Raw genomic sequence first — 12,845 nt, 5'->3', positions numbered from 1 at the left:
GGTGACGAAGGAGAAAAAGAAAGAAAGAGAAGGTATGACGGGTAAGTCGACTGGTACGGTGCTGGGTCTTCATGCAAGTTTGGCTTTGGTTCGGGGTGTACTGCTGTTCTGTTAAAGGGGTTGAATTGGCCATGCACAGGCAGTGATGGTGCTAGTTCTAGTTCTGCTTTCATTTGCTCTGGTCCGGTTTGTTTGTTCTTGCTTTGATATTGATTGCGTGGTTTTGCTGGTTTGTTTAACTGTACAGCCCTTGGCATATATTGCTATGCAAATTCAGATCACGACAAGCTGCTGTCATCAGCCAGCAATGTACAAAGACCGAGAAATCCGAAATTGCAGATTTATCGCTCATCAAAAGGACTAGACATGGAATGTGTGTCTCCGAGCCCAAAGCGGGCGTGTTCCAGGCCGAAGAAGAGAACAGAGTCTCCGACACAAGCATGTGGAAGACTTGATACCAGATCGTCGATGACTTGGGTGATTCCTTTTGGCTGCCATTCAGTCGAAGTAGCGCCGCTACATCCCTACTCTACGTAAGTGCAAGTCTGTTGGCAACGTACATCGAGTACATCGATCCCCTTGTCAAGGTTCTACCTACGCCATTGGCAAGTACATATTGCGTTTGGGAGATGGCCGAGGAGACGAGGACGACAAGACAGGGAAATTGTTGGATGGCTTATTGAGAAAGTGCAGGACAGATGGAGGGGAATGCTCAGGAGGCTACACTTGCCACAGTCTCTTGGTGACTGGGTCTCTAGATGAGTCTGCTCAGGCAAGTGAGCAGTCGGCTCCATTTAGTCAATCATAAAGGGAATAACTAAGCGGTTCAATCAGGCTGGAATAAGCAAGCATGAATGTGGACCCATCCGACCAATCAGCATTCCTCTTTCAGAATATTTCATCATCCATCCCTGATCGAGATCCCTTCACCCGTCTTCATCTCTACCGATCCATCCATCAATATAGACAAACTACAATGGTCCTCTCTCCCCGTTTCCACCTCTTTGAAATAGGCGACCAACCCTGGTGCCCCGACTGGGTCATCGCCTACATCCAATCCTACCTCACCAGCGTCTGGAACCTACACATCCCACCCTTGAGCCGGACCTCCCCGGCAGGCATAGCCGCCGAGCTCGTCACCGAAAACCTCCCCGATGCATCTTCCTACACGTTTGTAGATTGCTGCGCGGGTGCCGGAGGGCCCACGTCGACCATGGAGCGCGTCTTGAACCTCCAGCTCCAGGAACAGGGGAAACGGCCCGCGCGCTTCGTACTAACGGATCTGCACCCGAGGATCGATGCTTGGTCCGCTATAGCCAAGAAGCAGGAGCATGTAACATTTATTCCGGACAGCAGGGATGCGACGTCTTGTGGGCGGGTTGCCGCCGAGGGGAAGGAGTGCCGGGTGTTTAACTTGTGTTTTCATCATTTCGATGACCCGGTCGCGAGACGTGTAGTGAGGAATGCGGTGGAGTCGGCGGATTCGTTTATGTAGGTTTCTCTTTCCCTTCATTTGAGGAGGAACTGGTGGTGACGCTGACTGCGCAGTATTTTCGAGTTCGCGCAGCGCAACTTCTCCTCGCTGCTGAATATCCCGGTTATGGTGCTGTATCCGTTCTTTCATACGCTGCAGCAGTACTGGCATTCGCCCTTGCATCTGTTCTTCACATATGTGGTGCCGCTGTTCTCGGTGGTCTGTTCGTTCGATGGGTTGGTGTCGACGTTGCGGTGTAGGACCCCGGAGGAGTTGAGGGCGCTCCTTCGGCAGCCGGAGCTGGATGTTTCTGGGTGGGAGTTTACGTCTGGCAATCGCATGATGGTCTGGCCGTTTCTGCATATTTACTGGTTTATGGGTGTAAGGAAGCCGTGATATCATTTTGTCAATCGTGTGTCATCAGGTGGATAGCTCTGGCATCCTTTGCTCTACCTCCTGCAGTACATCAAATCCAAGAACAGCTCGTTGTCGCGAAGACATCAGTCCAATCCAGTCTGTCCCCCGAGTCAGGCCCGACCAGCTCAGAACCAGGTCACGCAGTCGTTGTAAGAGGCCGTCTTCAAGGTGAAACCCGCGTCGGTTGCGGATGGCGCCTTGGACGTTCCGGGCGGTCCGTGGCTTGCGAAGATCTTCGTAGAGCTTTAGTGCCTGTGGGATTTTTGATCTGTAGTCCGGTGAGGATGCTACGTGGTGGAGTAGCAGTCCCAGCACTGCGCCATCTTCCACCGCCATGGCGGCCCCCTGCGCTTGATACGGCAGAGTCGGATGACACGCATCTCCAAGCAGTGTAACAGAGCCCTGGAAACATTAACACGTCGTCAACTAGGGATCATTCGAGCAGACCTTGGTCCACCTCGGCAACTCAGGAAGATGGCAGAGTTTCCACTTCAGGACGGCCGGGATACAGGAGATCATCTTCGCCAGCCTGTTCGGTTTCAGCGCTCGACCCTAGAGGCCAGGGGAAACCAGACGAACGTTGGATCCCACTCTCTATACCCGTACCGCATCTCATCCACATCCCCCTGCGTCGTGCGCACTCCCGGCGGCAGATCATCTGGCTGCAGCAGGACAAGATTGTATTCGTGTCCGCCGCGAACGGGGTAGAAGACGGCGTGTTTCTTAGGCCCAAGCCACGCGGTCACGCCTTGTTTCTCGCAAAGCGCCTTTACCTCGGGATCGTTCAGAGCTAAGAGCTGCGCTCGCGAGAAGGTCGCGCGGTAGGCCAGGTCCCCTGTTTCTTCGGGCGGATGGGGTTCATCAAGGACGGCTTCGCGGATTTTGGACCAGAGGCCTGTCTTGTAAGCTGGGGCATGAGATGAGAATTGGAGAGGGAAAACGAACCATCAGCACCAATGATCACGTCGCCGGCGATGGTCTCACTACCCACAATAACTGCAGTGTCGTCGACCAGGACCTTCTCGACCAGCGCGCCTAGACGAATCGCCACTCCCAGGTCTCTCGCCTTGTCGAGGAGAATCCGGTGATAATCCGCGCGATGGATGACGCTACGCCCGTCAGCCGGCCACTGCGATCACAGGGGATACATACATCCACGGCGCGCCATATTCCTTCACTATAGATTCACCGCATGGCATCGAGGTGATGATCCTCCCGTCCTTGTACCGTCGCAGATCCATGACCTCGAGTTTCATGCCCTGTTCCTCGATCCGGGACAACAGGCCGAGCTCCTGCATGATCCGCGCTCCATTTGGAGGGACTTGGATGCCAGCACCAACCTATCGGGTCATTTTCTGCCCAACAGTCGTGTTGTCATCAGGGGGCGCTGATGCTTACTGGCACAATTTCCGCCGATTGTTCCAGGATCAGCACGTCCAGGTTCCGCCGGCGACAAGCAATGGCACAGGCCAGTCCGCCGATTCCCGCGCCTACTATTATCACCTTCATTGATTTGCTCTGTGTAATCCTTACTCTTCTGCTATGCTGAGCGGAATGCCGATCATTCTTTAGGACCTTGTGCTCGTGGACAGCACAACAGGACATGTGAGCGTGAGACAAAGCCACGAGCGGTGGACCACGTGCGGAGGGGTTATTCCTGCGGTGGCATTGCATACGAATACGGCCTACACCACATACATGAAGCTGTGATACCTTGACTTTGTGCAGCTCAATTGCAAACATGCTGACTGTCTATTACTTTGAGACAAATATATATCTTGGCCCCTGCACGTGGGAGAAATGTTCATGTCGAGCTCTTCTGTTATTCGGCTGTCTGTGTTCAAGTGGGGAAGGTCAATATGGCCGTAGTATGAGATAGATTAGTGTCTCGCTAAGCCCTGATTCACCTAGGGACCAGTCGGATGCGTCCAAGCTTGTAAAGCCTCCAATGAACCATGGATGTGGATCATCTGGGCTGTTTTGTTTCAGAAGCCTGGACTTAGTCTTGGCTTGCCCCTGAGTGGATCTCTCCGAGCAGTTCCTCCGAGCACTCTGAGACAGGCCGTGTCCGAACTGGGAAGAGTTGCCCTATCCCGGCATGCTCTGTTCGTCAAGGGGGTGATGGAGGATCCATCGTGATAGGCAAAAATGTGTGCCTATAAAGACTGGAGTCTCTCCGTCGTTCGTACTCCATATACTCCGTACTTGACAATTAGCGCAGGGTGCAAGACCTACACAACATGAAGACGGCGGTTCTTTCTCTTTTCCTGGCCCTCCAGACCTATGCCCGGGTGACCGGCTCTCCATCTGGCTTTGCTGCCGGCACTACGGGGGGTGGTTCGGCGACCCCGGCAGCGCCCTCCAGTCTGGACGAGTACGCCTCCTTGCTCCCTTCTGACGCCGATTGCTCTCAAACTAACTGTATAGGCTGGTGCAATGGATCACCGACGATAAGCCCCGCGTGATCCTCATCGACCGGACCTGGGACTTCATCGGCACCGAGGGCACCACCACGGGCAAATGCTGCAGCATGCCCTCCACGACGGTCTGCAGCGGCGGAACCTCCAAGGGTCAGGCCTGGATTCAGGATCACTGTGATGGAGGATCCTGGGTGTCGTGCAAGTACGACAATGCCGCGCTGACGCCCCTGGACGTGGGCTCGAACAAGAGCATCGTGGGTGTCGGCAACAAGGGTGTCATCAAGGGCAAGGGTCTGCGAGTGCGCAACGGCAACAAGAACGTGATTATCCAGAATATTCACATTACGGTGAGCCTCTGCATCCCTTGACAGCTGACCTTGTCCAAAGGCTGATCGAAGCAGAATCTGAACCCTCAATACGTCTGGGGCGGTGATGCCATCACCCTCGACAACGCGGACAAGGTCTGGATCGACCACAACAAGGTACGTCTACGTCTTCCTGCCCCCACGGCAAAGATGACTCTGACAGAAACTGGCAGATCTCCCTCATCGGCCGCCAATTCATCGTCAGCGGCTGGGGCAAAGCGGGCCACGTCACCATCTCCAACAACGAATTCGACGGCCGCACCTCCTGGTCCGCCGGCTGCAATGGCAAGCACTACTGGACTCTACTCCTCCTCGGCGAGCAGGACTACTACACCTTCCAAGGCAACTGGCTGCACGACGTGTCCGGCCGCGCCCCGCACATGGGAACCGACCACACCAAGTCGCAGATCTTCTTCCACGGCGTGAACAACTACTTCCAGAATGTCGGCGGACATGCCTTTGACGTCGACACCAACACCTGGGTGCTGCTCGAGGGCAACTACTTTGAGAACGTCAACACGCCGCTGACCGATACCAGCCTGCGGGCCGGCGGCAAGCTGTACACCACCTCCACAGTGGCTGCGGCCGGCGCCTGTCAGGATAAGCTGGGATATATCTGCGAGTGGAACCGCTTGGCGGGATCCGGTGCCTGGAAGGACCGCACCGATGCGGATGTCAAGACCAAGGCGGCTGCGTTCAAGAGCAGCCTGGTGGGCCATTATCCTGTGGCGGATGTGCCTGCCAAGGTTGTTGCCAACGCGGGTGTTGGCAAGCTGTAGTTGATTTTCTTCAGTATATTTACATTCGTTCTTGTATTACTACTCTTAGTATTATGTATAAGTGATAGACGGAGCTGGCTGATTCATCATCCGCGTTTGGGTGCGCGGAGGGTCTTACATCAGAATGACAACTCGATCATAAGCACCTTAAATACCGACCACAGCATGCCAACTAGTGAACATCCACCAGTCAGAGCCACCATTTAAACGTAGAAAAATGAAGTCTATCCTTGTTACCGGCGCGACAGGCAAACAGGGCGGCGCCGTGGTCAACGCCCTCCTCGCCGAAGACGCCGACATCGAGATCCTGGCCGTCACGCGCAACCCGCAGTCCAGCGCCGCCAGAAACCTAGCCGACAAATCCCCCAAGATCAAAGTCGTGCAGGGCAACCTGGACGACCCGGCGGGAATCTTCAAGAATGCCCACCAAGTATCATCCGAGCCCGTCTGGGGCGTGTTCAGCGTGCAGGTACGGACTACGGAGTCCTCACCGGTTCCCACCCCCCAAGCCCCTCAGAGCAGGATCGACTAACACCAAGCCAGCTACCCATGGGCCAAGGCCAAACCGTCGAAAAAGAAGAGCGCCAAGGCAAGGCCCTCATCGACGAAGCTCTGACCCAAAAAGTCCAGCACTTCGTGTACACCTCGGTCGACCGCGGCGGGGACGCATCCACCGACAACGCGACCAACATCCCGCACTTCATCAGCAAGCACCGCATCGAGCATCATCTCTTCGAGCAGACGCATGGTACCCAGATGTCCTGGACGGTGCTGCGGCCGGTCTTCTTCTTCGACAACATCACCCGGGACTTTATCGGGCGGCTCGTCGTGACCGCGTGGGACGCGTACCTGCAGGGGAAGCCGCTGCAGTGTATCGCCGTCAGCGACATTGGCTATTTCGCGGCGCAGGCGTTTCTGAACCCGGCGGAGTATCGGAACCGGTGCCTGTCGTTGGCGGGGGATGTGCTCACGTATGAGCATATGCAGGAGACGATGAAGCGCAAGACGGGGCGGGAGGCGCCGACGACGTTTCGCCTGGTTTGCTATGCTGTGCTCTGGATCGTGAAGGACCTGCGTACAATGTTTGAGTGGTTGTATGCGCATGGCTACCGGGCTGATATTCCGAGGTTGAGGGAGATGCATCCCGGCTTGAAGGATTTCGAGAGGTGGTTGGAGGAGGACAGTCAGTTTGTTAACCGTCGTTCTTAGTTGTAGTTACCCTGTGTTCGTACCTGTAGTCTGTTCATGGTAATGATAATGATAATATTTGGTTATACTGTTGACTCCATGGCACTCTGCCTTCACTATCAGGCTGATGCACTTCGCTGACTGGGGAGCATGGTGCGCTGGGGACGGATCCTGTAAAGACGCAACGAGTCGGCGGCACCTTTGGCATTGACGCCGGCAATGGACATGAGCTGTGAACTCGAGGGTCGCTTGGTGGGTGAGTGTGACGGCCTCAAGTCGCTGATATAGGCAATGCTGGTATACCTGGAACTGAGGCACTGCCGGCAGTGACATGTGCGGAACAGCTTGACCGTGTTTCTGAGAAGAAAACAAGATGATCCAAATCTACTGAATTGACTGACCAAATGCTCTGTGATAGTCAACGGTGGAAAAAGCTGATCACGCCCTGGAGGTTACGAGTGCAGGGCCAGGTTCCTATGCACCCCTCATCTGACTGCCCGACAGAGCCCGGACGAATAGGCATGGAGTATGAAGGAGCTACGGCGATATTCAACGTCGCTTGCAGGAAGCAAAACAAAATTTAACCCAAACAGTATGCAGCCTGCGTAATCCGGTGGACAGAAGTATAAAGTCACATTGCTTCAAAGCTGCTGCTCCACTGGTAGTCCTATCCAGGTCAAATCTTGCAACATCTGCTGCCGCACTGTAGCATCCCAATCTTCGGCCACCGCTGCAGACTCTGTGGGTCGAGGGGCATCTTCGGGTGTTGGTTGTGGTAACATATGAGCGTCCCCGGCGTCCTTAGTGTTTCCTGGAGCTTGCATTGATTGAGGTTGCCCCCGACTGCTCTCTAACCATGAGATCATAGATCCAATCACTGCACAGCAATTGTCCCAAACGTTGTCTCCGCGTGACATTGTCTCCATTTTCTGCATAGCAGCAAGGCCGAGGTTGCTGACATCTTTGTTGTAAACTACCTTGCTTTCCGTTGCGGTATCCGAAAGCAAGCTCAACTTTGATAAAACAAGAAGGCCGTACCAGATGGTTGTGTAAATGAACATAGGGAGGTTAGGGGTGACCAGAGCCGGCGATGCGAGGAATACTGTCACAATGTTGAACGCGGAGCGCGCAATGGTGAGCAGTCGGTCTTTCTCAATACTGTCGATGAATCTCTCCTTGTCGGCGAAGAACATGTCCGAGAACAACGGCAGGAATTGCGTTGAGCTCCAAACGCAGGGACCCTAGTCAGATTAGTAAATGGCAAAAGTGACCGGTTTCGGTTGGACATACAGGCATTACACTGTTTTTCCTGCACGAGAAGGGTGCTCAATTCGATTTTCAAGTATACCCATAGACTGGAACAGTTCGTCCTCGCTCACCGCATGGATAGGGTCATCGAACTCTAGCTCCGATTGCCGAGCCAGCGATTGGATCTCAATTAGTGCTCGTAGAGACTGGTCAGAGGGATACTCCGCCCTTTGCCCAAAGCTAGCAGCACAATAATCGACCCAACCTGTGTGTTCCATGGTCAGTTGTCGCCGGAAGATTGAAGCCCTTGTTCTGTTAGCCAGTAGCTCTGTAGCGCAATTTAGAAGGTCTCACTTGGAACATAGATAATAGCACCATAAGAAGGCACGCTGTCCGTCAGGAGTGAGATAGAGCGCTTGTCCTTTATGCGACTCCTCCGTCCCTTTTCCATCAGAAGGGCTGCGCCGCATTCTGAAGTTGTCGTATCTGTCAAGTCCCAAATCAACAATGATGGCCATGGCCATCTGAAGAAGCATGTACACCTGGGAATGATAGATGCGCCAATGATAGTGAAACCATGCGATATGGACCAGTAATCCCCGAAGTAAATCCATGTCTCTCTCCATGTTTATTACTATGCGGGTAGAGATCGTTGTTCGAGCTTCGAATTCCAACTCCTGCTGTTGAGATCATCGTCTTCTGGCAGGGAAGGCGGTGCAGCATGTTACCTTATCAGGATATAATTGAGCAGTAACGGTGTTGACCTGACGTTGGATGATGTCGATACGGCGATTTCTGACGAGGAGCGGAGAAAGGTTACCGGACAGCCGACCCAAACACAAGTGTACACAGTCAGTGAGCTCACCTGATGCTTGTATTCCTTCGTGAGCTGTCTGGACAAGCACAGGATCGGTCGAGCCTGGCACACCGTTGACATGGTCCATTCTCAACCGGAACGCATCTCACTTTCAATTGGATGCATCGTACGCAGGCATGCCGCCTCGAGGGGACTTTCGGCTGCATTGCTCCGCTCTTTGTAGATAGGCAGCCTTGGCTTCCAGGGGTGATGAGACTGATGATTGATGTGATGGAAGCCGGACGCAGGCAGATCTGTCGCGGAGTCGGAGTCGGAGTCAGGACCGGGACCGGCCTCAGCCTACGGAGTAGATGCCAACAGACTACCTAATTTGGTAGCTGTTAAGGGATCCCGCACAGCATAAATGCTGCGCATTTTGAATACTCTCGTTGTCCTCAACCTAATGCAATCGTTTGAAAGAAGACCTGGTCGCCTGGATTGACGATGTCTTCATCCCCGGACGCGATGTCCAGAGCGCAGCCGGTCGGTTCTGTGAAGCTCTATAGTGTCTTGGCCGGAATTATGATAGCCACCTTTCTGATATCACTGGATGTTTCTATTATCGCTACCGTAAGCTCGTCAAACGCCTGTCGGTTTACTTGACTAACTCAAGCTATTCTCCAAGGCCATTCCTGCCATATCGACCCACTTCCATGCTACGACAGATATCGGGTGGTGCGGAGCTACCTATCCGCTCACAATGTGCGCTCTTCAACCGATCAGTGGCAAGCTCTCTTCATTGCTGTCGCTGCGATGGACATGCCTCGCGTTCTACTGCGTATTCCTTCTAGGATCTCTGATTTGCGGTGTGGCAAACAGTTCCAAAATGTGCATAATCGGAAGAGCAGTCGCCGGTGCTGGAGGCTCCGGGGTAGTGTCAGGCGGTCTCTCAGTCATCGCATTGATAACAACCCCCCAGCAGCGTCCGCTGTTCACTGGCCTGGTAACCTCTCTTTATGCCCTGGGACCTGTCGTCGCCCCAATTATCGGAGGCGCTTTGGCTGAACACAATTGGAGGTGGTGCTTTCTGATCAACCTTCCGGGTGGAGCAGTGACGGTGGTGACATTGCTCTTATTTTTCCATCCGCCTCGAAACCCCATTCGCAGTGGAGTCATGCTCCTGCCTTCGGTCTGCACTCAGGTTTTTGGATCCCTTGTCTCTGGCATCCTAGATAAACGCCGGTCCTCAGTATCTACGGAAGTTGCTTCTGACGCTGTATTATAGCCAAACACCTCAGAGACTATAATCCGTGGCTCTTCCTTGGTTCTGCCTTTCTCTGCATTGCGAATGGGCTTGACACCACTTTTACCGTGTCCTCAACGTCCGCATCATGGATCGGCTATCAGATCCTCCAGGGCCTGGGTTGTGGACTTGCCGCCCAAATTCCTTTACTTACAATTCAGCTGGTACTGAAGGACGAACCTCGCTCCATTCCAGTCGGGATAGCGACTGTCCTCTTCACACAATACTTTGGAAGTGCGGTGATGCAAAGCATAGGAGGCGCTATCTTTCAGAACGCACTGCGAAGGCAGCTGCATCAGGCATCACTGGTTGACAAGCAGATCGAGATGCTTCTTAATGCTGGAACTTCACGGGTGCGGGAAGTTGCTGTACAGGCATTTCCGGACCGTTTGGCCGATATTATTGTTGCATCAATAACGCCATCACACCTGTCTTTATGAGTCAATCTTTTCAAATTTCTCACCTACACCTTAAGCGGACCTTGCTGACCCTGCTAGTATCTTCCAGTAGCTGGCAGTGCTCTAGCATTTCTTCTATCGGCAGGAATTTCAAGGGTCAATACAACCCAGGAAGATAATGATATACATTATACCAAGCAAAGTGACAAGCTTCCGCCAGACCGGCAGGCCACTGTGTGACGTATCACTACATGCAAAGAGGAGGGAGTTGTTTCCTGCGAGCCCGTGAAAAATGGAGTAGTGTCAAGCCAGGGCGTCTTGTATTGCCTGCAGGAGCTTCACTGCCCATACGAATCCGCTGGAACCAAAAGCCCTTGCACTACACTTGACAACATCAATTTCAACCTCCAAAGCCCTGAAATAGCGGTCAAGATTGATTATAAATATGGGCACCATTTATAGTAGATTTAGAGGAATTCAAGTCCTTGTAACCATCTAGATTAAGTAGTATTATCAACCTCATAGGTGGTGTTCCAGGTAATGAGTTCAGGTACAGGGTTTTTTTTTATTAATCATATCCTTGGAAATAGCAAAATATTAAGACTCAGACAGAGTTGTTACTGTATGCATAGGACCTAGCAGGTGTATTTTCTATAGTGAGTTTCTATATAAGTATATTCACACACAGTATCTCTCCACACTGAAGTATCAGTGACGAAGTGTTCGCCAGACCAGAGCATGAATCGCCAAGTTACTTGCCATTGGAGAGGCTAAACGAGATGCTTGTCAGTGTCTTGGTAACAAGGTTATTCTGGTTTACTTGCATAGAGTAAGGAACTTCATGCGACTCACAGGGAACAAACCGTGTGCTAATTCTGGACCCTGTAGTTTGAGCCTCGGACGATTCCTGGGCCTGGTTCCGATCCCTGGCTGTTCGACACGTACCCCTTGGTCCGCTAAATGCCTGTCCCGTGCCTGACGTTTAGCAATCAATTGCTCTCGCTTGGACTCCTCCTCCTCCTCCTCCTGTCGGTATGTACTGCGTTTCTCTGAGATCCGGCAGCGGATCAGAGCTGACCGTGTATTGCGGGATTTAGCGTCACCCCTTCGGCCGAGCGAGGGGCCGTTCACAAAGAGGATGGGATGAGGTTGCCGCCTTGTAGGGTTCATGGCGGGCAATCCCCTCTGCTGTAGTCAATCTCTGCCTAGGGACCGGTCCTTGGTCGATCCAATCCGTCTGATCATCAACGCAGCAAGCTGACGTGGGCCTGGGAGTATTTTCCTGCACGCGGTCAGCGTGACTAGCGTGTTGACAAAAGACACACAAAGTTGGTCTCGACCATAAACGGATCGATGGAATTGATGGCTGATGGACGAGCTATAGTGTCCAATTCGAGGAGTCGAACACATCTCCTGGTCCGGACTGGTCGTGGTCGATCCATAATCCGGGGCCCTATCTTCGACATCTCCAATGTACACTGGACACTTGAACTAGACTCATTTCGATTAATTCATCGTTTGTGAGGAAAGCAAACTCCATTCATGCAACATGATATTCATCAATCAATCAATCAATCATAGCCCTGGACCCCCAGACAACGCCCCCCATTCTAGCCATCGCCGTCCGCGAAGGCGACTCCCCCTTTTCGTCAAACAACAAGACCAGCATCTGCATCATAATCGAGCTCCTAAGGCCCTGCACCTCCTTCCGCGACGAAGACGACCATGAGGATGAGCTACTAGACCAAGTCGACGGCGAATCCCCCTCTCGCACCACCTCCTCCTCCTGCTGCACCATATCCGCCATCAACCGTAGCACATCCTGCCACCGCCGGCGCAACGTCTCCAGCTCTTTTGTTAACTGCTCATTATCCACCTCGAGCTTGAGAGTTGCATTCTTCTCCTCGGCTAGCATCCGACTCAGCGCGTCGTTCTCCGCCCGCAGCTCCTCCATCCGCTTCCGCAGCTGGATGCGTTCCTGTTCCCGGCGCTCGCGGAATCGGCGCTGCGCCTCGCGGTTCTGCGATTGCCGGCAGTTGGACTGGCGGTTCATCAGCTTTGCCTCCTACCCTGTAGAGGGGTAGAGTAGAATTAGACGCACACCAGAAGTAGTATTCACATCAGGATAACCGCCAGCGCCCAGCTCGCTCGGCGAACCCTGGCTCGAGCCGGGGTCGGCCGGGGCTTGCGGCGAGAGCAACAACAGCTCCTGCGGGGCGGCCATATGAGCTGCGGGAAATGGCACGGCGCTGTTTATACTCGGGGGCAGGGCGCAGGCAGAATTGCCATGCATGACTCCATCCCATTGTAGGGCGCGCGGACGCAGATCGTACGGCATGTCTTGCCGCGGATGGAGGGTGATTGGGTCCGTGTACATGGCTTAGATTTCTAACTGTGCGTGTCAAGATCATGTAATCTGCACGATTAGCAGGAAATCAAGACAGTCAAAGAGTCAGA

General features: G+C 53.4%; 7 protein-coding genes across 7 annotated transcripts; 4 read left to right on the top strand and 3 right to left on the bottom strand.

Moving 5' to 3' along the window:
• Positions 1–362: 362 nt before the first annotated feature.
• On the top strand, positions 363–1,870 carry AFUA_5G10190 (uncharacterized protein; the record flags this gene model as incomplete). Its single annotated transcript, XM_748528.2, has 2 exons — positions 363–1,491; positions 1,549–1,870. Exons 1-2 carry the CDS (start codon positions 851–853, stop codon positions 1,868–1,870), a joined length of 963 nt encoding a protein of 320 aa, XP_753621.2. The 5' UTR covers positions 363–850.
• A 24-nt stretch (positions 1,871–1,894) lies between these two features.
• AFUA_5G10180 (putative salicylate hydroxylase) lies at positions 1,895–3,496 on the bottom strand (the record flags this gene model as incomplete). The annotated part of the gene is made up of 6 exons (XM_748529.2): positions 1,895–2,293; positions 2,339–2,420; positions 2,471–2,786; positions 2,837–3,000; positions 3,044–3,231; positions 3,290–3,496. The coding sequence occupies 6 exons, from the start codon at positions 3,494–3,496 to the stop codon at positions 1,895–1,897; spliced, it is 1,356 nt and encodes a 451-aa protein (XP_753622.2).
• Positions 3,497–4,131: 635 nt separating this feature from the next.
• Positions 4,132–5,455, top strand: AFUA_5G10170 (polysaccharide lyase family 1 protein; the record flags this gene model as incomplete). Its single annotated transcript, XM_748531.1, has 4 exons — positions 4,132–4,265; positions 4,319–4,658; positions 4,713–4,793; positions 4,850–5,455. The coding sequence occupies 4 exons, from the start codon at positions 4,132–4,134 to the stop codon at positions 5,453–5,455; spliced, it is 1,161 nt and encodes a 386-aa protein (XP_753624.1).
• Positions 5,456–5,672: 217 nt separating this feature from the next.
• AFUA_5G10160 (NmrA-like family protein) lies at positions 5,673–6,664 on the top strand (the record flags this gene model as incomplete). Its single annotated transcript, XM_748532.1, has 2 exons — positions 5,673–5,924; positions 5,999–6,664. The coding sequence occupies 2 exons, from the start codon at positions 5,673–5,675 to the stop codon at positions 6,662–6,664; spliced, it is 918 nt and encodes a 305-aa protein (XP_753625.1).
• Positions 6,665–7,164: 500 nt separating this feature from the next.
• AFUA_5G10150 (uncharacterized protein) lies at positions 7,165–8,197 on the bottom strand. The gene is made up of 2 exons (XM_748533.2): positions 7,934–8,197; positions 7,165–7,884 (listed from the first exon to the last, which is right to left on the bottom strand). The coding sequence occupies exons 1-2, from the start codon at positions 7,937–7,939 to the stop codon at positions 7,285–7,287; spliced, it is 606 nt and encodes a 201-aa protein (XP_753626.2). The 5' UTR covers positions 7,940–8,197; the 3' UTR covers positions 7,165–7,284.
• Positions 8,198–9,212: 1,015 nt separating this feature from the next.
• AFUA_5G10140 (putative MFS multidrug transporter) lies at positions 9,213–9,972 on the top strand (the record flags this gene model as incomplete). Its single annotated transcript, XM_748534.1, has 2 exons — positions 9,213–9,317; positions 9,373–9,972. The coding sequence occupies 2 exons, from the start codon at positions 9,213–9,215 to the stop codon at positions 9,970–9,972; spliced, it is 705 nt and encodes a 234-aa protein (XP_753627.1).
• A 1,983-nt stretch (positions 9,973–11,955) lies between these two features.
• AFUA_5G10130 (putative bZIP transcription factor) lies at positions 11,956–12,765 on the bottom strand (the record flags this gene model as incomplete). Its single annotated transcript, XM_748536.2, has 2 exons — positions 11,956–12,453; positions 12,490–12,765. 2 exons carry the CDS (start codon positions 12,763–12,765, stop codon positions 11,956–11,958), a joined length of 774 nt encoding a protein of 257 aa, XP_753629.2.
• Between the last annotated feature and the right edge of the window lie 80 nt (positions 12,766–12,845).

This window comes from Aspergillus fumigatus, chromosome 5 (assembly GCF_000002655.1).
Source record: "Aspergillus fumigatus Af293 chromosome 5, whole genome shotgun sequence".
NCBI classification, from domain to species: domain Eukaryota; kingdom Fungi; phylum Ascomycota; class Eurotiomycetes; order Eurotiales; family Aspergillaceae; genus Aspergillus; species Aspergillus fumigatus.
Note: the sequence above shows the minus strand (reverse complement) of the source record. Positions and strands in the feature narration are given on the sequence as shown.